The sequence below is a fragment of the Corvus brachyrhynchos genome, unplaced genomic scaffold (genome assembly GCF_000691975.1).
Source record: "Corvus brachyrhynchos isolate BGI_N302 unplaced genomic scaffold, ASM69197v1 scaffold544, whole genome shotgun sequence".
NCBI lineage: Eukaryota > Metazoa > Chordata > Aves > Passeriformes > Corvidae > Corvus > Corvus brachyrhynchos.
Window position 1 is genome coordinate 3,101,885 of NW_008238325.1, and position 25,205 is coordinate 3,127,089.

At 51.1% G+C, this 25,205-nt stretch overlaps 1 protein-coding gene across 9 annotated transcripts in view; it reads right to left on the minus strand.

Annotated features, from left to right (window-relative positions):
* Positions 1 to 25,205, minus strand: part of MBNL1 (muscleblind like splicing regulator 1) — an 80,682-nt gene that overhangs the window by 14,765 nt on the left and 40,712 nt on the right. For 8 of the 9 annotated variants that reach the window (XM_017734386.1, XM_017734384.1, XM_017734382.1 and 5 more), the window contains exons 2-4: positions 9,011 to 9,181; positions 6,806 to 7,006; positions 476 to 733 (exon numbers count right to left, since the gene is read on the minus strand). In XM_017734386.1, coding sequence (XP_017589875.1) covers positions 476 to 733; positions 6,806 to 7,006; positions 9,011 to 9,079 — 528 coding nt within the window. In that variant the 5' untranslated portion in view covers positions 9,080 to 9,181. Of the gene's footprint in view, positions 1 to 475; positions 734 to 6,805; positions 7,007 to 9,010; positions 9,182 to 19,017; positions 19,037 to 25,205 lie in introns of those variants that run through there. The other variant, XM_017734385.1, reaches the window with a different exon arrangement.

The following is a 25,205-nucleotide window of genomic DNA, read 5'->3' on the forward strand; positions in this document are numbered from 1 at the left end:
AGCTACGGGCCTGCACTAGCGCGCGGGAGAGCCACCGCCAGCCCGCGGGGACACAGGATGGGGACAGCAGTAACACGGTCAGATCCACTTCAAACTACACCTCTACAGACATGGACTTACAGAAACTAAATATGGATTTATCTATCTGTGCAGCTGGATAGATACACATCTGCCACACACAGACATACAGCCAACCAGATACACATGTAGCCCACACATACAGACACGCACACATGTATGCACACACAGAGGTACACACAGGCACTCTGTACATCAGCAGGCAAAATTAGTCAAACACCTCAGTGGTCTGGAACTACTTCAGAGCAAATCTGGCATCACATGCTGAGAAAGCTCACTGCACTGTGTAGTGACCAGGGTCCCCAAGCACACGCACCCTCCTTAGCAAGGACAAACACGCATCCACCACTGCCTCTCCTCAACATATGTCTACGTCCAGAAGTGTTCCCACACTCACCATGGCAGCTGCAGTCGCTGCTGCTTGGGCAGCTGCAGCTTGGTTAACCTGGTACTGGGCAGCCTTGATCTTGGCTTGCAGGTGTGCAGGAGGGTGAAAATATTTGCACTTTTCCCGGGAGCATCTCCCTTTGATGTAATCCATGCAGACGGTGACTGTGTTGTCGTTGGTGTCGATCATGGCGCTGTCGGCGGGGTGAGCGAACCGGCAGTCGTTCTCTCCCCTGTTGCAGTTCCCGCGCTGGTACTCTCGACATACCTGTGACACAGAAAAGAAAGTCACTTAGTTTTGGTGATGGGTGTTGCAGGCACGGCTTGGAGCAGAGACAAGCTTTCTGAAAGCCTGCGAGAGCACCATGAGGATGGGGGCCTGGCCCAGGTGGTGCACTGCAGTGGGGTGGAGGGCTCAGGGACCTGGCAGCAGAGACTGGGTTCTCCAGAGCCAATTCTGATGTCAAGGAGCATGAAACCCCACCGTGATCAAAGCCAAGCACACAGGAGGTATCATTCTGGCTCCACTTAGCCACCCATGGGGGCTGTTTCTGTCTCCTGAAATGTACCACAGCGGCTCTCAGGCACCACCCAAGCACCCCAAGGTGCTCGGCCATGCCCGGCTGTGACCTGGCTGTGCTGAGTCACCACACTCGATGTGCTCATTACAGTGAGTGGGCAGTGTGTGATCGCCCCCACAGAGCCCTACTGGGCGGGCACTCTGTGTCCATGTGCCCCCATGATCCAGGTGCCTGCCAGGGAACAGCAACCCGCAGCCCACAGTGGTGGCACAGCCCCTGTGCTGCCCAGCCATCCCCCCGAGCAACCACGGGAGGTGGGGAACAGCAGCGGCCACAGCCGGAGCGGCCCCTGCTCCCACTGTCACACGCCAGCAGCCAGACAGAGCTGGAGGGGTCAGACGCTGCAGCTGCCTGGGTGACAGCCCCTGCGGTGTCCCGTGGGCTCCAGCCGTCCCCGAGCCTGCACAGAAGCCCAGGTCCCGGCCACTCCAGCACTGCAGACACGGGCTCTGTCACCAGTGTGACACACACCGGCCCCCTCTCCACACATGCAAGCCCTGTGTCTGACAGACTGATGTGGGCTCCTGTCACGGTCAGCTCTCCCCAGATTGCCAACAAAACACACTTAGCATTCCAGTTTTCCAAAGGCCATAGGAAATGAAGGGACAAAAGCAACCGGGTCAGCATAAAAATAAAACCCTTTAGTAGATGGAATGTCCTGTTCAAGGTGGGTGCCTGTGAGCTTGGATCATCAGTATTTCCTCAAGGACCTTGGCTCCGATCCCTTCAATAACCCAAATTTGGTGGTGGTCTGGTTTCCCTTTGCACCAGTCCTCTGGCTGCTGTTTAACCCTCGTGCCACTTCCAGTGCCACCTGCCCATCCTCTACAGTTATGAACTGACCCAGCTGCAGGACCAGGACCAGGTCAGGTGTGAAAACATTTGTCCAGGGTCATTCCTGCATGATCCTGTTAATAGGCTTGTTCCATATGGTGACCGACTCTGGGTGTGTATTTGCAGCAGAGCCCCATGAGCTGGGCCCAGCCCCTGCTCATCCTGTGCCTCTCGTGCTCAGGGCTTGCAGAACGGATTCTGCAGCATGCCAGAAACAGCTCAGGCAAATTCCTCAGCTGGAAAATAACCACCGGCCTGCCAGGTAATCCTGCAGCCAGATCCCTTCCCTGGCCCAGTCCCCTGCAGTGACACATGCCAACCAGCACGACACAGAGAGGGCTAGGGAAGAAGGTTCTCTTTCATTATCTAGGAACACTTCCTGGGTCATGAACCAGTGTCCTCTACCCAAACAAAGGCCTCCCACATGGACAGAAATGTATAGTTTCCTTTGATTATTTGCAGTTCTAGCTGTAAACTGAACCCTTTTCTTCCAAAGATGAAGAAAAGGATGAACCAAAGGCAGCTGACTGTCTTTGCTCCTTGTCTTGTATTGGTGGTCCACTAAACCAAGGTCTCAAGACCACTCCATGTGTAAGCAAGAACTACTCCATTAATAACATAGAAATGATATGTACAAACCCATATAAGTGCAAGTATACATAAAAGCATCTATATATATAGAGAGAGAGTACATCCACAGAAGAACTAATTTTGTCCCAGTTAAAAACCAAAGAAGAATGACCAGAACACTGCAATAGGCAGATAGAGATAACCTTTGGCATGTCCAGGTAAGTTTTCTGAGCTGTCACACAGTAACTGCACTAAGGTGAAGAAGGTTTCCACCAGTGCTCCTGAACAGATCTTGGGACAAGGGCTCAGAGCAGCCAGACACAACCCTGGACTGCTGGTCCTTCTAATTGGTGTGACCAGCAGTCTTTTCAACCACTGTGAGGGTAACAACCAAGAACACTTCCAACTCTTCTTTATTTAAAAGCAAGCTTTGAAATGGGGTTACTTTTTGCCATGGTCATGCTGCAATATATCACTCATCTCCTTCAGTAAAGAGAGGCACAAAAGCATGATGTGCTGTCTAGTCTTACAGATCTGGAGAGCTTTATTCAGTTATTTATTAATAGCCCTGTAATTAGTACCGTATTTTTCAACTCAATTTGTTAGGAAACATAAACAGAAGAGGCATGGGTACATTTCCAGCCTGCTGTAAAATGCTGCGTGAGGGCTGCAGTGTCACTGACTCACTGTATTCCCTTGCTTGGGCTTTGGGCTGAGTTTGCTGTGATGGCCCCGCTGCGACTCAAGGTGCAACCTGGGTGGGGACACAGCCACTTCCCAGCCTTGGCCGAGTCACTCTCCCTCACCCCAGCACTGTGCAGAGTTTGGCTGGAGGGCCAGCCCTACCCTTCCCTTCCCAGAGCACATCCCACCTCCTGGCTCTTCCTTGGCATCTGAGACAACCAATGGAAATGGATGTGTTGCTATCCAGGACACTCAGAGCATTCGAACACACGGCCTCACTGGTCACAGTCCTAATCACCCAGAGCTGACCAGCTCCAAGAACTTCTAAGTTGCTTCTTTCTGGCAAAAAATGGCATATAAGAACCAAGCAGGAAACAGCAGCTTGGCTGTGGTCACTGCTGACTTTGGAACACTTCTAATAGAAAATGATGGCATTCCAACAGAAACAGCTGTTTTTGATAAAGTGTTAAGCAATTCCTTTCTCTCTCACTTCCCTGTCCTTCTTGCTTCTTTTCCAGTTCACTGAAGAACCACACTTTGTTCAAGATATTTCCTGAAGGGGAGGAGTGTGAGGAAAGCTGTGGAAAAGCCTCAAGCCATGACATTTTCATCCTGAGATGCAGATTCCTTACAGGAGTGGCTGAAAGCACTGGACAACCAACACCCGCATGCTGTCGGTATGAAATCCAGATGAAAGCAATCCCACTGCTAGCAGCAGTCACCAACTTTAATTTACCAAGACTCACATTAATTCAGGAGACACAGCACTGCCCGACAGATCTGTGGTGCCTGCCTGTTTGCCTGAAAACCCCAGGTGTGCCTACTGAGAGCTTTCAGCTTGGGAACAGCCTGGGTCTGTATCCCAGAACGTGTGCTGACTCAATTCCTGCCAGTGTACATAACTCTTGAAAATAAATATTTAAAATTCTAAGCAGAACCAATCATACTCCAAGATTAGATGCTAACATCATTGTGGTTATTTTTCTCCAGGACAGTTCATTCCAAGGGAGAGTGAGCGGAGCCTTATAAAGCTCTGATCATGCCATAATAAATGGCAATCCCACAGCAGCAGCTCCCTGGAAGAGCAGGTAGACACTGCTGGCTCCTCTGGGAAGTAATAGCCAGATCATGCAGAATCTCCAGAATTCGTTCTGCATTTCTGTAACCTATAAAGTACATTCAAATGTTTTGCTGTTCATAAAAATGACGTGCTTGTTTAGTGTTTGGATATTAAATTTGGATACTCCAGATCAAATGACCACTGCACTGGAAAGCATTTGCAAATTATCTTCTCACCTACATGTTTCACTGTTTAAACTGCATTTGCAAAAGGGAAAACAGTATTGTGACCCCGAGAGTGCTACTCTAGCATCTCCCCCTCATTCAGAGGAGTTTGGCTCAGCAGTGCATCACTTCTCTGAAGAGCAATATCAAGAGAATGCAGCGTCCAGAGGGCCAAATCCTGTACGCTGAAGTCCCAGACATCATTAGCTCCCTGTGCAGTGGTCACAGCCTGCAGCCAGCACTGGGGTTGCCCTGGAGGTGCACACAAAGGGGTGCTCCTGCTTCCCTGGGTGCTTGGGGACAATGGGTACATCCTGCTTATGACCAGGATGTTTTTGAGCCCTCATGTCCCAGCCTGACCAGCCCATGGGCACTGCAGGGCTGGAAGCACAATCACAGCAGCTGATCTTGGCAGCACAACCCAAAGGGTTCCCATCATTGGCATTCTCCTCTCCATACTCATTTCCAAATCCACTGTGATTTATTTATGAATTTACCTAATTGCATTTTGGTTTTAATCCACCTCTGGCAGGTGTACGAAACAGAGTCCTCAAGGGAAAAACATCCCTGGGTGATTCCAACCAGCCACCTGTGTGCCAGCTCAGACCTCGGCACAGCTGCCTCCCCTGTAACCTGAGCGTGCTTTGGGGAACGCTTCCCCCAGGGAAAACATCTCTAAAAAGGGAAATGATGTGATCCCACAGGAGGGTGACCTGTGGTGATGTGGGCTGTGAGAATAGTGACCGTAGCAGTGGGAAACACTGGCTGCCAGATGACCCTCCACACTGCTCCCAGCTCACCCCTTCTGAGCAGCAGCTCCTCAGCCAGGGATGCAGCTAAGGAAAAGGAATTAATTTCCCTTGTAAGGAGAGTTAATCCTGTTAGTGCAGATGCACAGGCAGAAAGAACAGTTACAAATACAGTGAGCTGCATAAAACAAAGATCCTTCTTGCTCCTCCCAGCGTGCTCCCTGAGCTCAGTGACCAGACCCGCTGCCAGAAGGGAGAGCACCAGCAGCCGCGCAGGGGGCAGCGGCCTTGTGCCCTCACGCCCTGCCATGTCCAGCACACACCAGGGTGACAGCAGGGCAGCCTGGCTGCCCAGCCTCCCCCATCGCTGCCTTCTAACCACCAGACCCAAGCAGGGCTGCCAAGCACCTGCACTCAGGCTGTGCCCATGGGCTGCGATCTGTGCTTGTGGCTGTACCCACGGGCTCTGCTCTCAGGCTGTGATCCATGCTCCCAGGCTGTCTCTCAGGCTGTGCCCGCAGGCTCTGCTCTCAGGCTCTGCTCTCAGGCTGTGCCCACAGGCTGTGCCCGCAGGCTGTGCCCACAGGCTCTGCTCACAGGCTCTGCTCTCAGGCTGTGATCCATGCTCTCAGGCTGTACCCACAGGCTGTGCCCACAGGCTCTGCTCACAGGCTCTGCTCTCAGGCTGTGATCCATGCTCTCAGGCTGTGCCCGCAGGCTCTGCTCACAGGTTCTGCTTTCAGGCTGTGCCCGCAGGCTCTGCTCACAGGCTAGGCCTGCTCTCAGGCTGTGATCCATGCTCGCTGCCCTCCCAGGCTGTGCCCGCAGGCTCTGCTCTCAGGCTGTGACCCATGCTCTCAGGCTGTGCTCTCAGGCTGTGCCCGCAGGCTCTGCTCACAGGTTCTGCTTTCAGGCTGTGCCCGCAGGCTCTGCTCACAGGCTCTGCTCTCAGGCTGTGATCCATGCTCACAGGCTGTGCTCTCAGGCTGTGCTCTCAGGCTGTGCCCACGGGCTCTGCTCTCTCTCAGGCTGTGCCCATGGGCTGTGCTCATGGGCTGTGCCCCGAGCTCGTGGCAGTCGGCGCACGTCCCTGGCTCCCCGCCCATGCAGCACCGATAAGGTGCCGAAAACACTGTCAGGCCTTTCAGATAAGAAAGATTTGGAGCAAGGGAGAGCAGCAGCTCAAGAGCACCAACACTTGTCAGGGTTGTAGCGAGGGTGATAAGCCAGGTGCGGGAGGCCGGCAGGGGAGCGTGGGCACCGTCTGTCAGAGCCAGAGAGGCCGAGTCATCCTGCACTCCGGCAGCTGAAGCGCTGCACCTCTCCCAAGCGCTCAGTGCCTGTGCCCCCACCATGTTAACACCTTCTGGGCACACACTAACAGCTTCGTGGCACTCTTGCTGCCACCATGATCATTCCTAAATATTCCCATTTCTTTCTGCAAGGGAGGGTCAGAAGCAGAATGCCAGGCTGAACTTACTGTACAGTCACTCCTCGTTCTTACCCGTCATCAAGATATGACATTACCAGCCCAAGTGAAACCTGCATTATTTGCTTTCACAAGAAAAGTATTTCATACCTAGAAGACAAAATAAATGATAGCACTTGTGAGAGTAAGTTACATCACCCAGCTCCTACCTCCAGCCTGTCTGTCCTCATCAGCTTCTGGGCAGCAGCAGCAGCAGCGGCAGGAACTGGGACCCCGGGGTTTCCTGTCACCAGCATCGGGGCCGTGGGCAGGATCTCAGCGGGGACCAGGCCTGGAGAGACGGGCCCCAGGTAGGGGTTGAAGGCGGCTGATGCGTTGGTGGCTAAGCTCGGTGCAACAGAAAACATTGGCTGCAATCGGAGACAGGGAACAGACACTTAACATTTGTGCTTGCTGTGCTGTCACCATAACAACTCTGTGGCCATCCCCTTGAGCTGAACAAGGTGAGTTTCTGCTGCTAACTGGGAAGGAGCATTTGTTGTGTTTGTGGGACATGGGGAACACCTGTGCAGTTGCTGCACGTGAGCAAGAGCACGGGACAAGCAACCCCACCAGCCTTGGCTGGTTCTCCTCCTCCAGCTCCCTTGCACGCTCACAGCATGTGGCAGCTCCTGTAGCAAACTCCCGGCGGATCTGCACTCCAGCAATGCCATAATGAATGGCAGACACTCTGTGGGGTCACACAGAATCCAGGCCTACCACGGGGACATGGCCACAGCAGGTACAATGCTGGCTCTTAGGGAAAAGGCATCTGAGAGCCCTGACAAAGCATCAACCACACTTGACTTCAGGCACAGGCAAAGCTTTTCTGACCCTGGTGCAGCTACAGCTGACTCAGGAACTCGGAGTTTCACATAGCCACAATCCTTCAATTTTACAGAATTCAACAGGCTGGCCATGCAGATACTCAGACACTCACTGCATCAGGGAGATGCTTTAGTTAGGGTAAAACATTAAACCAGTGGAAGAAAGAGCACATGCAAATATGATTTTTTGTTTGTTTGCATGTTTTCAAAAAAGAGTCAAGTGCCCTTGTGGTGTGAAGGTAACTGGGTGTAGAGCTGAAATAATGCTGTGAAAACCCAACACAGAGCTGCTACACTGCAGCAAGGATTAAACAACTCTCCTGCCCCCAAATGCAGTGTAACTGCCAAATAAAATTCAGCCAGGAGTGTTTGTCTTTCACTATCTAAATAAAGCAGTTACTCTAGGCATTTAGGTTTTTTTCCCCAACTAATTTTTAGAGGGAAAAACAACTACAGAATTAACACAACTCCTTCTCTGTTTCATATCAATTTAAGGCAGACAGCACAGAACAGCACATGTTTTTGTATTCCTGAGGAAATGACTGAATTGTTTGGAAGCAAGACACATTGGAAATAATGAACAAAACCCTGCAGGGATTACTGGAGAAAACAGACTTGAGAGCTATGTAAAGGGGTGTAATTTCTGTAATGCTTATGATTCTTCATCCATGTGAGTGAAAAACAACCTGGCAAATATTACAGGAAATTAAATATTACTCTTAAATACACTATTAATTAAATTCACTTTCCATTACTGTGTTATCAGCTATGTAATAATGAACTTTAAAATAACCAGTCTGTTAGTGTGTAACATAAGATATTGATGTTTGATTTCAGCCCAGTACACTCAAACAGACACCTGTGTGTCTGTGTACACCAAATAAAAGACTACTCCATATAGTTTCTATTGAGCTTATTTTACACCAATACAAATACCCTGCAGCCTTTTGACCACTGCAGAATAACAGCATGTTATCAGAGCCACCTGGTGTTGCTCTGAAGCTCACAGGCACATCGCAATGTGCTGCACAGGCCTAAGTGGGGACACCCCCCTGTCCTACAGCCACTGCTGGGCCGGGGCACAGAGCCACCCCAGCTCCCTGCTGGGCTCATACTGACTGATGCACAGCCACGGTCAAGCTGAGCCTAACTCCCCCTAAACCAAAGCTCAATTCCAGCAAGCAACTCTCTGGGAAAGTTCCCTTGAGTGAGGGAAAACATCCCTTCACTCAAGGGAATCTTCTCAAAGCCAGGAGTTTCCTAGAGCACATGATACTGCAAAGGAAACAAAAATCTCACAGAGATCACTCGCTTTCCAAGCTTTGAGAAATAAGTTGCAGAAGATAAATTAAATTAACCCAAGACTACTGAAATTAAATAAAAATATTACTTCAGGCAAGGCAGAATTAAGCAACACAAAGACATACAGAGGAGCATTTCACTGCAGCTGATTCCTCTCCCCATTCCCGACCTTTGTGGGATTTCCCTGGTGTGGAAGCCTCTGCTGCCTGCCCTCAGCTCCCTGAGGGAACCCTGGGGTGCACATACCACGGGCTGCAGCGGGGCTCCGGGCATCATGGCATTGGCGAGCTGCATCTGCTGGGCCAGCATGGCCATGTTCTTCTGCTGAATCAGGTTATTGCGGCCATTGATCTCCAGCTGCGTTTTTAAGTGGGGTGGTGGGTGAAGATATTTGCAGTTTTCCCTTGAACATCGACCCTGAAGAAGAGAATTGGCACAGTAGGATTAGAAGCTGCATCTTTGCTCCTTATGCCATGGGCTAAAGCAGACACAGGCAGGCTGCAGGCTGAGGGAGAAGGGCTGTCACATGCTGCCCAGAGCTGCCGGACAGTTCCTCTATCTACTGCTGGCTCGGCTTTGCTGGGCCATTTGTTAACCCAGCACAACTCTGAAACACAGTTTCTTTTTAAAGCTCCTGAAGATGAGTGACCATGAGTTGTTCTGGAAGTACAGCATGTTCCTCCTCTTGGGGACATGCTCCTGCTCCATGAAGGGAACCAGCACCTCTCTGTGCTTCACTACACCTGGAATCCAGCATCTTTGAGGGAAGCCTCCTCCACAGGATGCATTTTCGTTGTGATTGTGCAAACCTAACAGGAAAACCAGAACTGACTCGTTTGTAAATTTTTCACTGAATTCAAATGTGGCAAACAAATTTCATGCACCAGTTTAACGTGGATCAAAGGATGCTCAGCAGTGCGACAACCATCGACAACCAGAAACAATAAACAACAGCTCTGTGCACGATGCACACCCAGACCCTGGTGGACCTCCCTGGGGCCAGCAAAGCACAGGGGTGACTGCTGAGAACTAGCCCCAAAGCCCCCAGCTGCTTGAAAAACCTCTAAAGCCAAAGGCCAGCGGGAGCAAAGGCACCGCTCACACGGGTGCTCAGCCCCAGAGTGTGGGCAGAGGAATCAGGGGAGAGAGACCCCTCTGCTGGGGAACACAGACCCCTCCTGGGGAACACAGACCCCTCTGCTGGGGAACACAGACCCATCCTGGGGAACACAGACCCCTCAGGTGGGGAACACAGACCCCTCAGGTGGGGAACACAGACCCATCCTGGGGAACACAGACCCCTCTGCTGGGGAACTTCTTTAAAGTTGTAACACCAAGCCCGTACTTTCACTAAAGGGATAGCAAAACCAAAAATTAAAGAACCCAACTAAAAAGGACAATTAAATTCTTTTCTGAAAAAAACCAGAGATTCCTAAAATTACATTTTTTTTCTTTACTTATTCATCTTTGAAATAAATCCAAACAAGAACAATGACAAGGCAAAAGACAAACTTAGTTTGAGTAAGAAACGGTTTTTATCAGGAAACAAATTGATTCAATACAGCTTGACCTTACACTGCAATTTTGCTCAGAAAGTTAAGATTATCCTTGTTAAACAATCTGCCAGAGATCTAATTTGTAGGATAATTTTTGTCTCCCCTAAAGGGTGGGACAAACAGTTTGCTGCTGCTCCCCTCCCAGTCTGTCTCTCCTGCTGACACTCCAACCATCTTAAAACTCATTTTCATAGTTATTCAGCTGACATCTGATCCTGCAGAGGAAGACAGACCTGGTCAAAGAAAAATACCTAAAGTTTTGTGGGTATCTTCAGGCAACACACCATGGTTAAGGAAAGCATTTACGGAGATTGTGGAGACCACGACTGCAATGCATGGAAAAGAAAGTTCATCTACAGAGCCAAGAGCACAATAACTGCAGATAAGACAGGGAAAAAACATGTGCTGCCTGAGGAAGTCTTGTTACAGGGGAAAGAAGCTTCCTAGAGCAAACAAGGACTTGGATACTTCAGTAAAAACCAGACAGTTCATTAGCAGAAAAGGTGGCAGCAGGGATCAGTGCTTATGGAGAGTTGTAGTCGCTGTGCTTTTAACTGCAGCAGTGTTTTACAGTGTGGATGCACATCTGTACACAGCTGGATATGCTGGTGGCTCTTCCACCCGTGGGTGCACCCTGGACATCCCCAGTGCCAGAGGGCTGCCCCGTCCCTGCCATGGGGACCAAAGCTGGCACTGGATATCCCAGTCAGCAGTGGCCAGACCTGCACAGGGACCAGCACAGCCTGGGCTGGACCGGCTGAAAGGACACGTGGGACATCTCCCACCAGTCTGGCACCCAGCAACCTTCACTCGGGGAAGGCAGCTCTCAGCCCTAGGGGTGGTTTTGGGAAAATGACCTCCAGTTCTCTCCTTTAACACCTAAACCAACTCATTTCAGCACCCCCAAGCCCCCGAAAGCATTTCACCCCTGTGTGCACTGGCAGGTAAAGGCCTGGGACACTTATAATTAAGTCAGTTTTTCTCTCAACACTAACCCCATGTTAGATGTTGTTACCCCTGAGGACATGGGGCATGCTGACACATTTACCAGATACCTGGAAAATGAGATCTTCCATGAGCACAATGTAAAAGAGCCAATTACTGCTAAATGAGTAACATGGAACTACCACATGTGTGCCTGGAATCAGAGGAGCAGTTAACCAACCTGATTCTGAAATCCAGATTAAACTCAATGTCCTTATTTCAGCGCTGGGGTTTAGGCTGATCCACAACTCTCTGGATGAGATCCAAAGCCTGGCAGTACGTGTTGTACACCCCAACCACTTAATGTACTTCATACACCCAAATGCTTTAAAGCTATAAAAAATCATTCCTGTGATCTAATGCAATGTCCTCTGGCTCCCAGGAAACAAGGAGCCTTCGCTGCTTCCCCACTGAGACTAGCATTTCTATCCACCTAGGAGATGGTCTTTAAGGAAAGCTATTTACTCAGAGTTAAAGACTACCAGAATATACCGCAGCCCCAGGTAAATGGTGCTTATGCTTAGCTATCACCAGATACTATGAAAACACATCCTCCTCGTTTGCATGTAGCTCTGGAGCCCAGGGCACCTTTAACCTTCAATCTTTTTTAATTTACAGACCTTAGCGACTTTCCCAAAAGAAATGCAGACTTGTCTGTCTGGGAGCAGGGTTTCTCGCCTCACTTTTACTCCATGGACCTTTACAAATGGTCCACAGAGCGCCCAGGAGCTGGAAACGGCAGGCTGGAAACCACCGTCACAGATCTCACCAGAACACGGGCAGCATTCATCCCCCTGACCCTGCAGCGAGCAGCTCCTAATTACCTTGTCACTGGATCCTGCTAACTGCAGTCAGCAGAGTTCAAGGCAGATTTTAATCTCCCTGAACCTTTTCTGAACCCTCTTCCAAATCATTACAAAAGGAATATTTTAAGTGAGTAAATTCAGAGGCGGCAGTGGGTGTTGCAGTGTCCCCATGGGCTGCACCAGCACACTGGGGGATTAACACAATCCTGCTGCACTAAAACTTAGGAGAAATGCTCCTGAGGCTCCCCAGCATGACCCTCAGCAGAGGCCCTCGAGGCCAGCAGAGTGAGGGGCAGAGGGCCAGCTGTGTCCCTCGGCGTCCCAGCCACTCTCACGTGCTGCTCTGCCCCACTCGGGGCTCAGCAGTGTCAGGCAGCGCCCGGCGGAGCTCAGCGCCAGCCCCCCCGACCACTCAGACAGCACCGTGCCTGCAGCAGCTGCCACACAAACTTTTCACTCTTATTTGAAGCATGGCAGCAAGCACACACACATTTGCTTTGCTCTCCCCTTGCACCAGTAAATCTTTTAACCTCATGCAGCCTCTCCATTGGTTTTTTTTGTGTTTAATACATGGATTTGTTTCCTACTCTGTACGGCTCACTTTCACTGTCAGAAATGAAGAAATGCCACCCACTCTGGCTGGGAGCAGGATGTGCCTGACCTTGCTGTGCTCAGCCTCCTGTGACACCTCATCAGGTGCAGCACGAGGCTCAGCACGGTCTGGTGATCAGGAGTCGGACTGGGAGGATTTTTCCCCTTGCCTTCAGGGGAGCAGGAACATGTACCTGTCCCCAGGCACCTTCCCACAGGGCAGAAGCATTCCCAGCTACGCACCATGGCTTTATTCCCCACAAAGCACAAGGCACTTTGTGTGAACACTTACAGAATTATGGAAAACTCAGACAAAAGAAACTGACCAATCCTGCCTTGGAAAAATCACTCCCAAAATTCTGCATTCTGAAAATACAGGGTATTTCTAGAAGACTTGGATCCTCTGACAAGTGTGTTGGATCGTGACAGTACACCTGGGTTTTTCAGACCTGCACAGAGGTAAACAGGAGTGAGCCCATTTCTGTGTGGTCACCACCAGGCTCTTCCCCACAACACCAGTTTTCGGGGAAGCACAGCACGCCCTTCTTTTAACATCCCACACTAAATGTTAGGAATACAACTGCAATTTTTGCTCTCTGATAATAATCTCCAGAAAATACCCTGATTGCATATTTAATAATGGAAAAGCTTTCTTGGGATTCCCTTCTGAGACTGCAAGCTCCTTTACCCGCTGCAGCTATGGCTCAGGTGATGCGGATACTAACAATTTTTATTTTTTCCTTGAGGGAATATTTAAAGGAAGTATCAGCAGAAATGAGTAGCCAATTAACAAGAATTTGAGGCTGGGGTGCTGCTCCTGTTCCTGTGACCCAAGTATCTCTGTCCTGGCACTGCTGCCTTCTGCCTCTGCTGCAGTGGGGTGTGTGTGAACCCCAATTTCGCACATGCTCCAGGGCTTAGTGCAGGTATCTGCATCCAGGGCTGAAAGGCAGGGGCCTGACCTGGAGTAGCTGTTAGGCCCTCAAAACGATTTTAAGAGCTTGCAAACATCCACAGCTTTCAGTATCCACCTAATCTTTGAATTAATTCAAATTCAAACTAATTATTTACCAACACCTCCTCAGAAACACCATCTGATCTGCCACAAAACAGAAGAGCAGCAAACTCATCATGCTGGTGCACTTCAGCCTAGAATTTTCTTGGAAAGCACAGCCTGGTGATGCAGTAAATTAGATCTAATTAGCAAACTGCTCTCTCACAGGGCTGTTACTTCTCCGGGCATGACCTGACCTGTCAGGACCCCAGGGAGAGGGACTCGTGGGAGCTCTGTCTGCCCCACACAGGGCACTGCCAGGGCCCTGATGCCCTTGGAGACTCTGCGAGCAGACTCGCCACCCGGAGTGCTCCTGGGGTGGAGCAGGCAGGGAGGACCGAGAGCATCCCACCGTGCTGTCACCCAGTGCAACACCCAGCTCCTCGCCCAGAAGGAGCCTGGGAGCCCACCACCCCACCAGCACCCCTGAACCTCAGGCTGGGCTTACCCTGCGCTTGGCTCCTTCCCCAGGGACACACGGTGGGCAGCAGGATACCTGTCGCTGTTGTCAGCGTTGCTCTACCACCCCGAGGGGTTCTGGGCTGGGACGGGGACACCCACAGCCGCGGGGACACGCGCGGTCCCACCCCGTTGGCCAGAGCAGTGCTGAGTGCGCGTTCCTGCTCCTGTCCGCTGATCACACACTGACAGTGCTGGGACGCAGCCCATGGTTCTGGAGAGGGGCCATGCTCTGCAGGAGGGGCTGGAGGTTTGGGGAGCATCATCAGATCGAGCTCAGCCAAAGCAGAAATACAGGAGGATTTTGTATGGACAGAGTCTAAACAAAGATCCCAGTTACTGCTGTCACAGACAAACACAGGAGTGCACATGGAGCTCAGCAATCCTGCAGTCACTGCTTGAGGTCATCCTCCTGCAGCAGCACAAACCCACGACAAGCACTCAGAGCCAGCAGGCCACTGTGTGCCCCTCACTGCCTGCCCCCCGGCCGGCGCTGATCCCACATTGCCCAGGGGAACCTGTCTGGCTGCACAGGAGCTCCTGCGCTGCCGGGTGAGGTGACCCCAGCGCCCTCTGCGCACCTGAGGGTCGCACGGCTGCCAGAAATGCAGCTGCTCTGGGAAAGCCTCCGCTCCGAGCTGCACCGGCCCGCTGGGTCTGTTTATTTACGCTATTTTTGTATCACTGCAGTAGCACAACGCGAGCTCCCCAGCACTGGCAGCGCCCCTCTCTGCGAGTTCCCACACCAACTACTGCTCAAGGGACAACGGGAAAGCTTCTTGGTTTCCATCAATGCACCAACACCGTGCCATGAAAGCATCTCCATAGAAGTCCAGGGCAAGAGAGTCAAGAGCAGGAACGTGCTGCTCACTGCATGCAGAGACATCACTGGAATAACCCCTGGCTCTCCCTGAGGTCTCCTGAGTAAACCCCTGGCTCTCCCCAAGGTCCCAGTGCCAGCCCCACCACTGCAGGCAGAGCCGCCCTTCTCGCTGGCACGGCTCAAGCAGGAGTGTGGAGCCTGGTGCTGTGCGGACACCAATGGGTGCTGATCACCTCGACCACACTGATGCAACAACCTTTCTACTCAAATTCATAGTATACATTGTTGCTCAGGATGCCCTGGAGCCAAATTAATTACCAATTAAAAGTTGTTGTGTAGCGACAGAGTTTAAGACGCAGGATCCCTGTGACAGCACCAGGAACTGCCTCTGCCCGCAGACAGCGCCAAACCCCCACGTTGATGGAAATGTGTGTGGGGCACCCTCTGCACCAGGTAAAACCAGCCTTTCAGTGCCCCAGGAAAACACGGTGGCCTAAACTCTGCTTCCACCTATTCCAAACTCAAACTGAAGTGAAACAAACAGCAGCCCCATGGGGCTGCTCTGGATTTCAAGCAAACGTGTGAGCTGATGGTTAAATCTGTGATCCTGCATGCAGCACTGCTGCCATTGTTGCTACCATTGAATCCAGAAGAGAACTTCCAGGCCTCAGGATGCAAAGAATCTGGCTTATAAACATGAAAGCACGGAACAGAAGCAGCTGCAATTTCTGCTGACAGTCTTGGGCAACTACCATGGCCTGTAACCACCTGCAGCACTTGGAGGGGGCTCCCTGGAGCATTTCTATGCCAGCAGAGCCCTGAGAGATGGATGAATGTCCATCCCTGGCAGTGTTCGAGGCCAGGCTGGACAGGGCTTGGAGCAACCTGGTGTAGTGGAAAGCTCCCTTCCCATGGCAGAGAGGTGGAACAAGATGAGCTTTAAGGTCCCTTCCAACCCAAACCAATGTTTGAGCCTGTGATTCTGTAATTTTAAGTAGCTATTCGTAGTCAGACCTACAATCCTCTAACATTTAACAGGCTACCTCCTAAAGACAAAAGAAAAATCTCCTTGTGGCCAGCAGAGACTCCAGTGAGTGCTGCATCCCACCTACCCTGCGTGAACACGCACTACCCCATCACTATGTAGCAATTATTAATGACTGACATAATTTTCAGTCACTTCAAACACTTTTGGGTGTTCTGACGGTGCTGTGGTACCGACTGGCTGCTGCTGGAGCTGTGGCCGCTCTGCCGGCGCTCCCTTGGCCTGGGTTTGCCTGGGGCTGGTCCCCCTGTGCTGAGGATGCCGAAGCTGCAGAACCAGCAGCCACAGCTCAACAGCGCAGCTGGAACACACGGAATGCTTCTGATCCAAAACAAACACACAAACACCTCCCTCTGTTAGGGAGTACAAATTCCTCCTGACCCGGCGCGTTTGAACCCGAGCAGGAGAATGGCTGCTACATACCATCAACTATTGCCTGTAAATGGTAAAACTATTTATCCTGATGCCCATGTGTTTTACAGGAAAACATTTAACTCCATGTAAGCCATGGTTTCCTTTTTAAAAACAAACTGTTTGCAGGCACTTCGTGTTGAGGCTGCCTGCCACATTCAGAGAAACTTTTTTAATATATTACAGGGCCTCTCTGACTGCCTTGAAGCACGCAGCCTGCAATCCCACGAGTCAGTGGCTGCGCTTACACCTCTGAAGCCAGTCAGAGGCAGGACTGCAATCACTGGGGCTCTACACAAAGCTGAATGCACAGCCTGTTTGAAAACACGCCTAACACCTGTTGGAGGGGTCCCTGCACCCCAGCTCTGCCACTGCCCGATGCTGTGGGACCACAGGTGCCTCTCCCCAGAGCTGGTACCACACCGTACCCAGCGGCTGGTCCAGGGCCAAACCCAGAGCTGGGAGCGGTGCTCGCCCGCCGGGCCCTGCAGCCCCCCCAGCTCACAGCCTGCCATGGAGGTGCTGCGGGCTTGGACACTCCCAAACAACTCTCATGAGCAAGCAGAATGCCAGCTGGGGGAAAACACACCTCCAGGGGAAGGAAGTGAGGGCATCTCCCCTGTGAAGCCCCCTCAGCTCCCTCCAGGGCTGCTGCTGTGGCACAGGGATACTGATGGCAGCACTCTGTAGACACTTTTAAGTGAATCCTTTCGTATGAAAACACACCAGAGTGACCACTTAATGACGTCTTTGTGCGTGATTCTTGTACATAAAAGCCTCAACCCCTCTAATGGATCATTTGGCTTGCACAGCTAATAGCACTCCTACGGGAGCTGTCCTACTGCCATGAAATACAACGGGATTTAAAAAAAGAAAGAAAAAAGCAAACAGGGCAAGCAGACTGCCAGCACTAAACAGAAGGAAAGACACCAGCTCAGCAGCAAAACCCTCCCCGCTGCTCCTGCCGTCTGCGGGTCCCTCCTCCTCCTCAGCCCCAAGGAAGCACAGAATGATCCCCAGTGCCAGAACAGTGGCACAGGGATGGGGACAGGGATGCAGATGGGGATATTCACAGCTGTGCCACTTTTCCTTGCACCCATAGCGATGCCAGCTGAGCACCTGTCCAGCCCTAGCCACTCTGACCCTGGGTAAGGTGGCTGCTGGGATACCCCCAATTCTCATTTCATAACAGCATTAGCAAATGCATCAACCACATATGGATGTACAAGTATTTATATAAATTATTTAACTTTTATAAATTTTATTTATATTTATGTATTTAAAAATTTACATAAATATTCAATACAATTTGTGGTTGATCTTGGTATTATTACAAATATTTGTATATCCACATGTCTATATAGACACAGTGTATGTATGTATCAATCCATCAGGACACTCCAGGACACGCAAACCCTGCAGCCTGCAACTGAGCAATACTACGTTTCCTCCCAAGCACCCCTCCACCTGCCCCCAGCCAGTGCTGTATCCCAGGACACGAGGGAATTACATTTTTCCAAGCAGGTACAGAAAGAGCAGCCTCCCCCCAGCCCAAGGGGCAGCACGTGGGTCACAGCACCATTGGGAACCACGAGCTGTTCCCAGCGAGAGCTCCAGCTGCTCCTTGAACTTCCAACGCCACCAAATCCTTTTAGAGCAATCTCTAGTAATCCACACGATCCTCACTCAAGCGTGTAATAACTCACAATTTAAGAGGAGAATGAATGCCTTTATGTCCAGATCAAGTCAAGCACACGGGAGATTTAATCTGTTTATCGGTGCAGAGTTCCGCAGTGCCCAGCGGAAGGGCCGGAACAGTGCGGTGCTGAGCAGATACCAGGGTTGCTGTGATCCACTCTCCTGCTCACAGCTTTAATCCCCTGCCAGTGACTCCGTCTGAAACCAGCCCCTCTGCCTCCTGCTGCCGCTCTCAGGCTCTCAGCAGTTCCAAGGGAATGACTGAAACCAGCTGTGAGCATAAGGTCTGTCATTGCAACTGTTTAATGGGTGTGCTGCAGCATAATTAATATTTAATATTTTCAGGCTTATGATTTGTTTAGTATATTTGGTGGTATGGCAGAAAGTGGGCATGTTGTCAAACGCTGCATCTAAACTGGAGGAACAAACAAAAAGGACACGGCCCTTGTTCAGCAGAGCCGCTGGAACAGGTCAGCGCTATTTACGGCAAATTTAAAAAGGGAATCCCACATGAGGGAGGGCACCATGTATGTCCTCATGGATTTTTTTATATCATTGATGTAACTTAAAAGTGGTTCAGCACCTGCCCTGACTGGCTGCAGGGCTGTTCCCACTGTCCCTGTCACTGCTGCCCAGGGCACGCGCTTCACTGTCTCACTGGCTCAAGCAGAGTATTCTTATTACTTATCAAACTTGAGTTCTGAGGCAGGTATTTGCACAGGTAAAATACCCCAGAGATATAAGTGCTTTCATCTGGTTTTGCAGCACAGTGGCATTTTCAGCCTCTCGTGCCTGGTGCACAGGGAGGTGGTGGCAGGTGACTCACCTGGGTCACTGGTGCTCTCACTCACGTGTAGCTGTGCAGGATGATTCCTCATTAGTGGGACCATATTTAAATGGAATTTCTGTAGTTTAAAAATAACATCTCGCTTTTCTGATTTCAAGAGAGAAATCGCCATCCCCTGCTGCTGCCTCTGTGCTTGGCTGCAGGTGGGACACGAGGTGGGACAGTCCAGCTGTGCCTCTGTGGCAGGAGTGGTGCCACTCTGCTGCTCCAGTTATAAAGCTCTTCCCCAAATTGCACAGGCATGACATAGAGCACTACACAGAATCTCCACAAGAAATTTGCCCTGCAACAGAAAAAGCAAATGAGCAGCAGGAGAGGGGTGAGGCACCATCCTTGTGCTGATCCTTCTGCACAGAGCTCAGGACTGAGCCCATCATGGGCACCCACTGCACAGGGACCCCAGCCTGGGCACCCCGACGGGTGCCTTTAGCTCCCGGAGATGCCCATGGCCACAGCGTACCCCCAGCCTGGTGTCACCCCCTGCCCCATCAGACAAGACACATGGCTCTTCTGATAGGACCCGCATCCCCCATCTGCAGCTGGATGTGACCAGGGACAGAGCGACCCCTTCCAGATGTGTACAAGGGCTTGGGGTACACAAGCTCCCAAACAAGGACTAGCTGGAAGAGTGGGGAAGAGAAGCGATCCCTTAAGTTTGATGCACTCTTATCCCTCGCAACACCCAGGACTTTCACCAGTGTATTTTGACAGTGGTGGTGTTTAACTCCTTCTGAAACCTCCCACTGGCTGCCCTGGAAGCTTATGCTTGAGCAAATGGCCCACTGAAATCTCGGGAGGTTCTGATCCACCCCCGCCCCACAGAACACCTTGGCTGCAGAGGGCTGAGGCCGCAGGTGACGCGAGGACAGGGACTGCAATGCTCTGGTGCAGACGTCAGCGGGCGGGCGCTGCCAGCCGCGCGGTTATGGCTGAGGGCAGTGCTGAATAACAAAAATTAACGTCACCTCGATAAATTGTTCTCTGCTGCCCAACAGCACACCAAAGGCCTCCTCCGGCAGGCTGAAGGTCAATGGCTGTCAGTTTTTATGTCTGGATTTTTATGGGAGAGAGGCTGCTCTAAAAGCATTACTGAGAACTGCAGTCCCACACCCCAGACACTGGAAATCACTGCTGGAATCGTATCCTGAAATGCCAACACACACATGTCTGGGGTTTTTATTGGCAGGGTTTACCTAAGAATTATACCTTTCCCTATTTTCTTGTTATCCTTTTAGGTGTATTTTTCCCTTGATTTGCCAAGTACAGCATCTTGACATGCCGTTTTAAATAGAATTTAAATACAGTTGGAATACATTTGTCAGGCAAATATGTTACTGACTGAAAAATAATGAATTCCCTAACACTGGTGGGGAAAGTAATTATTAAAATATTATTTTATTCAAGGGAAGTTTAATGATAAATTCTGACTGAAATTTGGGAAGTTTATTAAACTTCATTTCAAAATAGGATTTGAGTTTACAACTGAGCATAAATGAAACAAAGCACTCTGAGAAGAAAAGCTCTAAAAGAGAAATTTCATAGAATCACAGAATCACAGACTTGTTAGGGTTGAAAGTAACCTTAAAGATCACCCAGTTCCAATCCTCGTGCCATGAGCAGGGACACCTTCCACTGTCCCAGGCTGCTCCAAGCCCCATCCAACCTGGCCTTGGACACTGCCAGGGATCCAGGGGCAGCCACAGCTGCTCTGGGCACCCTGTGCCAGGGCCTCACCAGACTCACCACCCTCACAGGGAAGAATTTCTGCTGAAAGAAGAAATTTGCCTGTACCTGTCCTTACAGATAAATAAAACATTTCCCTGAAATGAAGGTCACCCACTCAAATGGGAACTGTTCAGGGGATCAATACCAAAGCCTGGAGATATGATTTCAAATGAATCCCCTGAGCTCTGCCCAGAGATGCCACTTTCCTTGGAATGTGGAAAGCAGACAGTGAACCCTGCCCAGGTGAACAGCAACAGCACAGGTACCTGTGCACAGGTACCAGAGCAGGTTATTGGCACTGTGGGAAGCAGTGACTGTTTGCACCTGGAAAAGCCAACAGCTGCTTTCTCAGCATGAAGAACTTTCCCCAAGAGTATACAAAGGATCACAAGTTTGAATTAGCAGCATGAGAAATTATCTTGACTCCCTTTCAGCAATGCCACGCTGAAGTCTCCGCTGAGCCACGTGCTCTGCTGCTAATGTGTGGTTCTGTGAGGGCTGGCTGGCACCTGACAAAACAAACCCGGCGCGCTCCACTGGTGGAAAACCCTTGGGCTACAGGGCATCCTGTGAAATCCCTGAAAGGAGCACGGAGAAGTGACCTGATTTTCAGGAAAGCAAACAGCTCCAGGTCCATGACCCCACGCATGTAAGAGACATTTTACAACACAATAAACTGCCCAAGATGGAAACATACTGCTTGATCACACCCAAACCTTTCTACTAACTACCGCACACCTCCAGTACTGCCAAAATAACCCAGAGCAGTGGCTATGGAGGGGATGAGGAGAGCTATCAGGACTGGGACAGAGGCTCTTGGGCATTACAGAACCCGCAGCCTTTCACAGCAGCAGGAAGACTTGTGTGGGTGCCATACCCACAGCCAGGCTGCCTTTGGCAGCTGACACCAAGTTCTGCCTCTGGCAACCAAAAATTTGACACTTCTGGCTTTCCTATACTGTTTGCTTACATGATAAACAAATTAAGGCCATTGAGTCCATTCAGTAGTAAAACAAAAGACAGGCCAATACAGCACACCAGGACAGGCTGCTGCAGTAGGCAGGGTGCACGTCACTCTCATGGCACCGGAGTTCCAAAGCAGTTTAGTCTGATGTTGCTGCACCACAAAACACTAAGCCTGGAGATCAATTTCCATGGGGGGCTGATGGACCACTAATGTCTGTCACAGCAGGTAAAAGGTGGGTATCGAGCCCCTTAGAGCAGCGTGGGGTGACCCACAGGTTTGACAGTGAAGGTCTGTGTTTGGTGCACGGCTGTCACCACCACAGTGCCACTGACTGGAGGTGGGAGGGGCCCCAGCCAGTGATGTCCTGCCTTGCGAACCCGAAGAACAAGAGAAGCTCACACAGGGCTGGAAGGAAAACCACTCAGAGCTTCCAGTAATGGGACATGTCAGGCCAGTGGATGCCTCTTCCAGCCAGAATCCCACTGTGACTGAAAGGACAAACCCACAAATGCACTTAAGGCAGAAAGCACTGCCCCTGTCCAACAAGAACTTTAGGAACTAATTAAAGTTGAAGAATTTATCTTTTGAAAAAAAACCCCAAACAAACCAAAAAAACCAAACAATACCCCCCCCAGGGAATCTTTAACAACATCTAAGAAAAAATTCCACCTGTTTTCCACAAGAGGGAACTTTTGACAAGACAGTGATTTCCTACAAAACACCCCTTCAAAATCAGTCAGCGCAGCTCCCCAGGACCAGTGGCAGAAAGCAGCAGTGTGAGCAGTAGCTCATGCCAGGCTGGCACACGTTCCTGGGACAGGCACATGCTCCTGCACCCCTGAGCCCCCATGGCACACAGTCCACCCCCAGAGCACAGCCGCTCATATGACCCCGGTTCCGCACCCCAATGTGCCCTCAGGCCAGTGGGCAGGGACTGCTGGAGCCCACAGAACCGTACCTGTGGTGGCAGGCACACGCACAGCGACAAAGCAGGTATCTACTGTACCTGTACTCCCACTGGGAGCAAGATGCAGAGAGCAGCTGGCCTGCACACCCAGCCGAGCTGAGGAGTGTCACTGTGTGATGACTCTACTGCGCTGCCGGGGCTGGCACTGGCAGGGGCTGCTCTGAGCACTCCGACGCTAATGAATCAGTAATTAGTGAGCAACACCACCGGCCCCACGGTCAGTGGGAAACCCAGCTCCTCACACATCTCACCCCTCCTGGGCTGCGAGCAGACAATTCCAGCCCTCCCACAGCCTGACAGCACTGCAGTGAACAAGAGATCCACGGCAGCGAGATTCTGCACGACTTAATCAGCAATTCAAGAGGAATTAACAAACCCAGCCACATTCACCTATGAGGGCAACGCAGGAGCATCATGCCCAAAGGCACCCCCAGATCAGCAACAGCCCCCGGCACTGTTGTGCCCGCCCCAGGGCACTGCCACGTTCCCTCTAGACACTGTCAAGTTCCCCCCTCAAAGGGCACTGCTGTGTGCCCCTGCCAGGGACCACCACATCCCACCCCAAGGCACCTTCATATCCCACATCTTTCCTCTTCGCTTCTGTTGGCTGAAAAGGAAATACCTCTGGTCACTTTGAGTTTTTTTTTAAAGCTCATACTGTCTGGTTTGAAGGGAATATCAAAGAACAATCATTAAAAGATAAAGATTAGGCTGACAGAAAACTAGCCTTGCATCTTTCCTTAAATGTGCAAGACAACAAACACAGCTCTTCTCCTTTTACTCTCTACCGTGTCATAATTATCACCTAAGTAGAACTGTTAGCCTTGGCCTTTTTTTCTGCATGTGTCACCACCATAAAACCCATGAAGCCTAATGGGTACGGTGCCCTGGAATTCAGTAATTGACAGAATTCAGCATGTGCAAAGTAAAACAATTAAAATTAATACTTGTTATCATGATAAAGTGCCATGAAGAAGTAAAACAGAAGAGAGATGCTCTTTCCCCGGCATACCCAGCCCTGCTGTAGCCTGGGGGGGTCACGAGTGGTTTAATTCTACATATGAGAAACTATTTTTCATGCTGTGACATTTATGTGTCAGTTTTCACACCCAATCTCTGCCATGCACTATTCATTTCCTACTACTCTGACCCTGTCTGCTTCCAAATCAAGTTTCCCTCACCACTTGTTGCAATGCCATGTAATTTATTGTACCCGGGCACAAGCACCACCCGAGCGGGCAGCAGCTCTGGCAGGACCCGCCCATGGTGCTGTGGGACCTGAGGACCTGGCACTCGGATGTCCACTGCTCTGTGACACAGCAGCACTGCCTGGCAGCCAGCAGCCCCTCTCGGGGCACTGACACCTCCCAGGCCCAACTGGCACCATCCCACCCTCCCAACACCAAGGGAAGTGCCTCAAGCTGGTCTAAACGCTCAGGATGTCTGAATAAGAAAGGCAAGGCCCTGAGTCAGCTCTGCATGGCCACCCCTAATACACAAAAATAACTTGTTTATTCCTCCTGAGGTATTATTTTTACACCAGCAGTACTGGGTTGCCGTGGCTGTTTGCTGCCACTGGTCCCAGTGAAGGCACGTGGTGGGGCCAGGTGCATGAGCCTTGCAGGGTGCTGGGTTGGGGACGTCCCTACCCCACCTGACCACCCTGCCTCAGTGCAGAGGGCTCAGTGTGGGGCTGGGACAGGTCCTTGGACTCAGGGGATCCATGAGAGACACCTTCAGCCGCTGCCCACCCTGCCAGCTGAGCCCAGCACCCAGGGAGAGTCACCCTCCACCTCCCCACAGCATCAGCCAATGCTTCCAGGCTGCCCTTGGAGCTCCAGAGGGAAAACCCTCTCCTGAGCAGCTCCTTCGATTTCCCATCATCTGAAGGAAATCCCTGATAAATCAAAGTGTGTCTGTGGTTTCCAACGAGGCAGAAACAACTCCTCTACACATGAACAGCACCCATCAGCTTGGGATAGCTCAGGACAACGTTGCAATGCCATCCTGGCTGCACCCATGCCAGGTGGGTTCACACCGTGAACCAAAGTGCAGCTCTTCCTCCACAGACCAAACACCAAAAACATTCCTGCAGTATCCAGTTAACACTCTCCTACGTTCACGGCTCTTTAAAAATCCCAGCTTTAATGGAAACAAGTCCAACGGAGTGAATGTGAACATCCCTGAGGGCCGCAAATAACAAAGTGAGAGGTATGTGGGAATAGGATGGAGCGGGACAGCGGCAGAGGAAGCTGCTGGCAAGTAATATTGCCCAACGCGACAGCAGGACTGGGGAAAAACTGACAGAGTGGAATAACAGGAAGCTTAGTCACTTCTGGACAAAAACAAGCATGCGAGTGGGGCGGAGGGGAGGGGAGGGGCCGGAACACCGGCAGGGATGGGAGGGCCGGGAGCGGAGCGGCTCCACCGGCAGGGCAGGCACGGCACATGCCATGGGCACTGCACTGGCCAGAGGAGACTGTCCTGGGTGCCCCGCGCACCAAACCC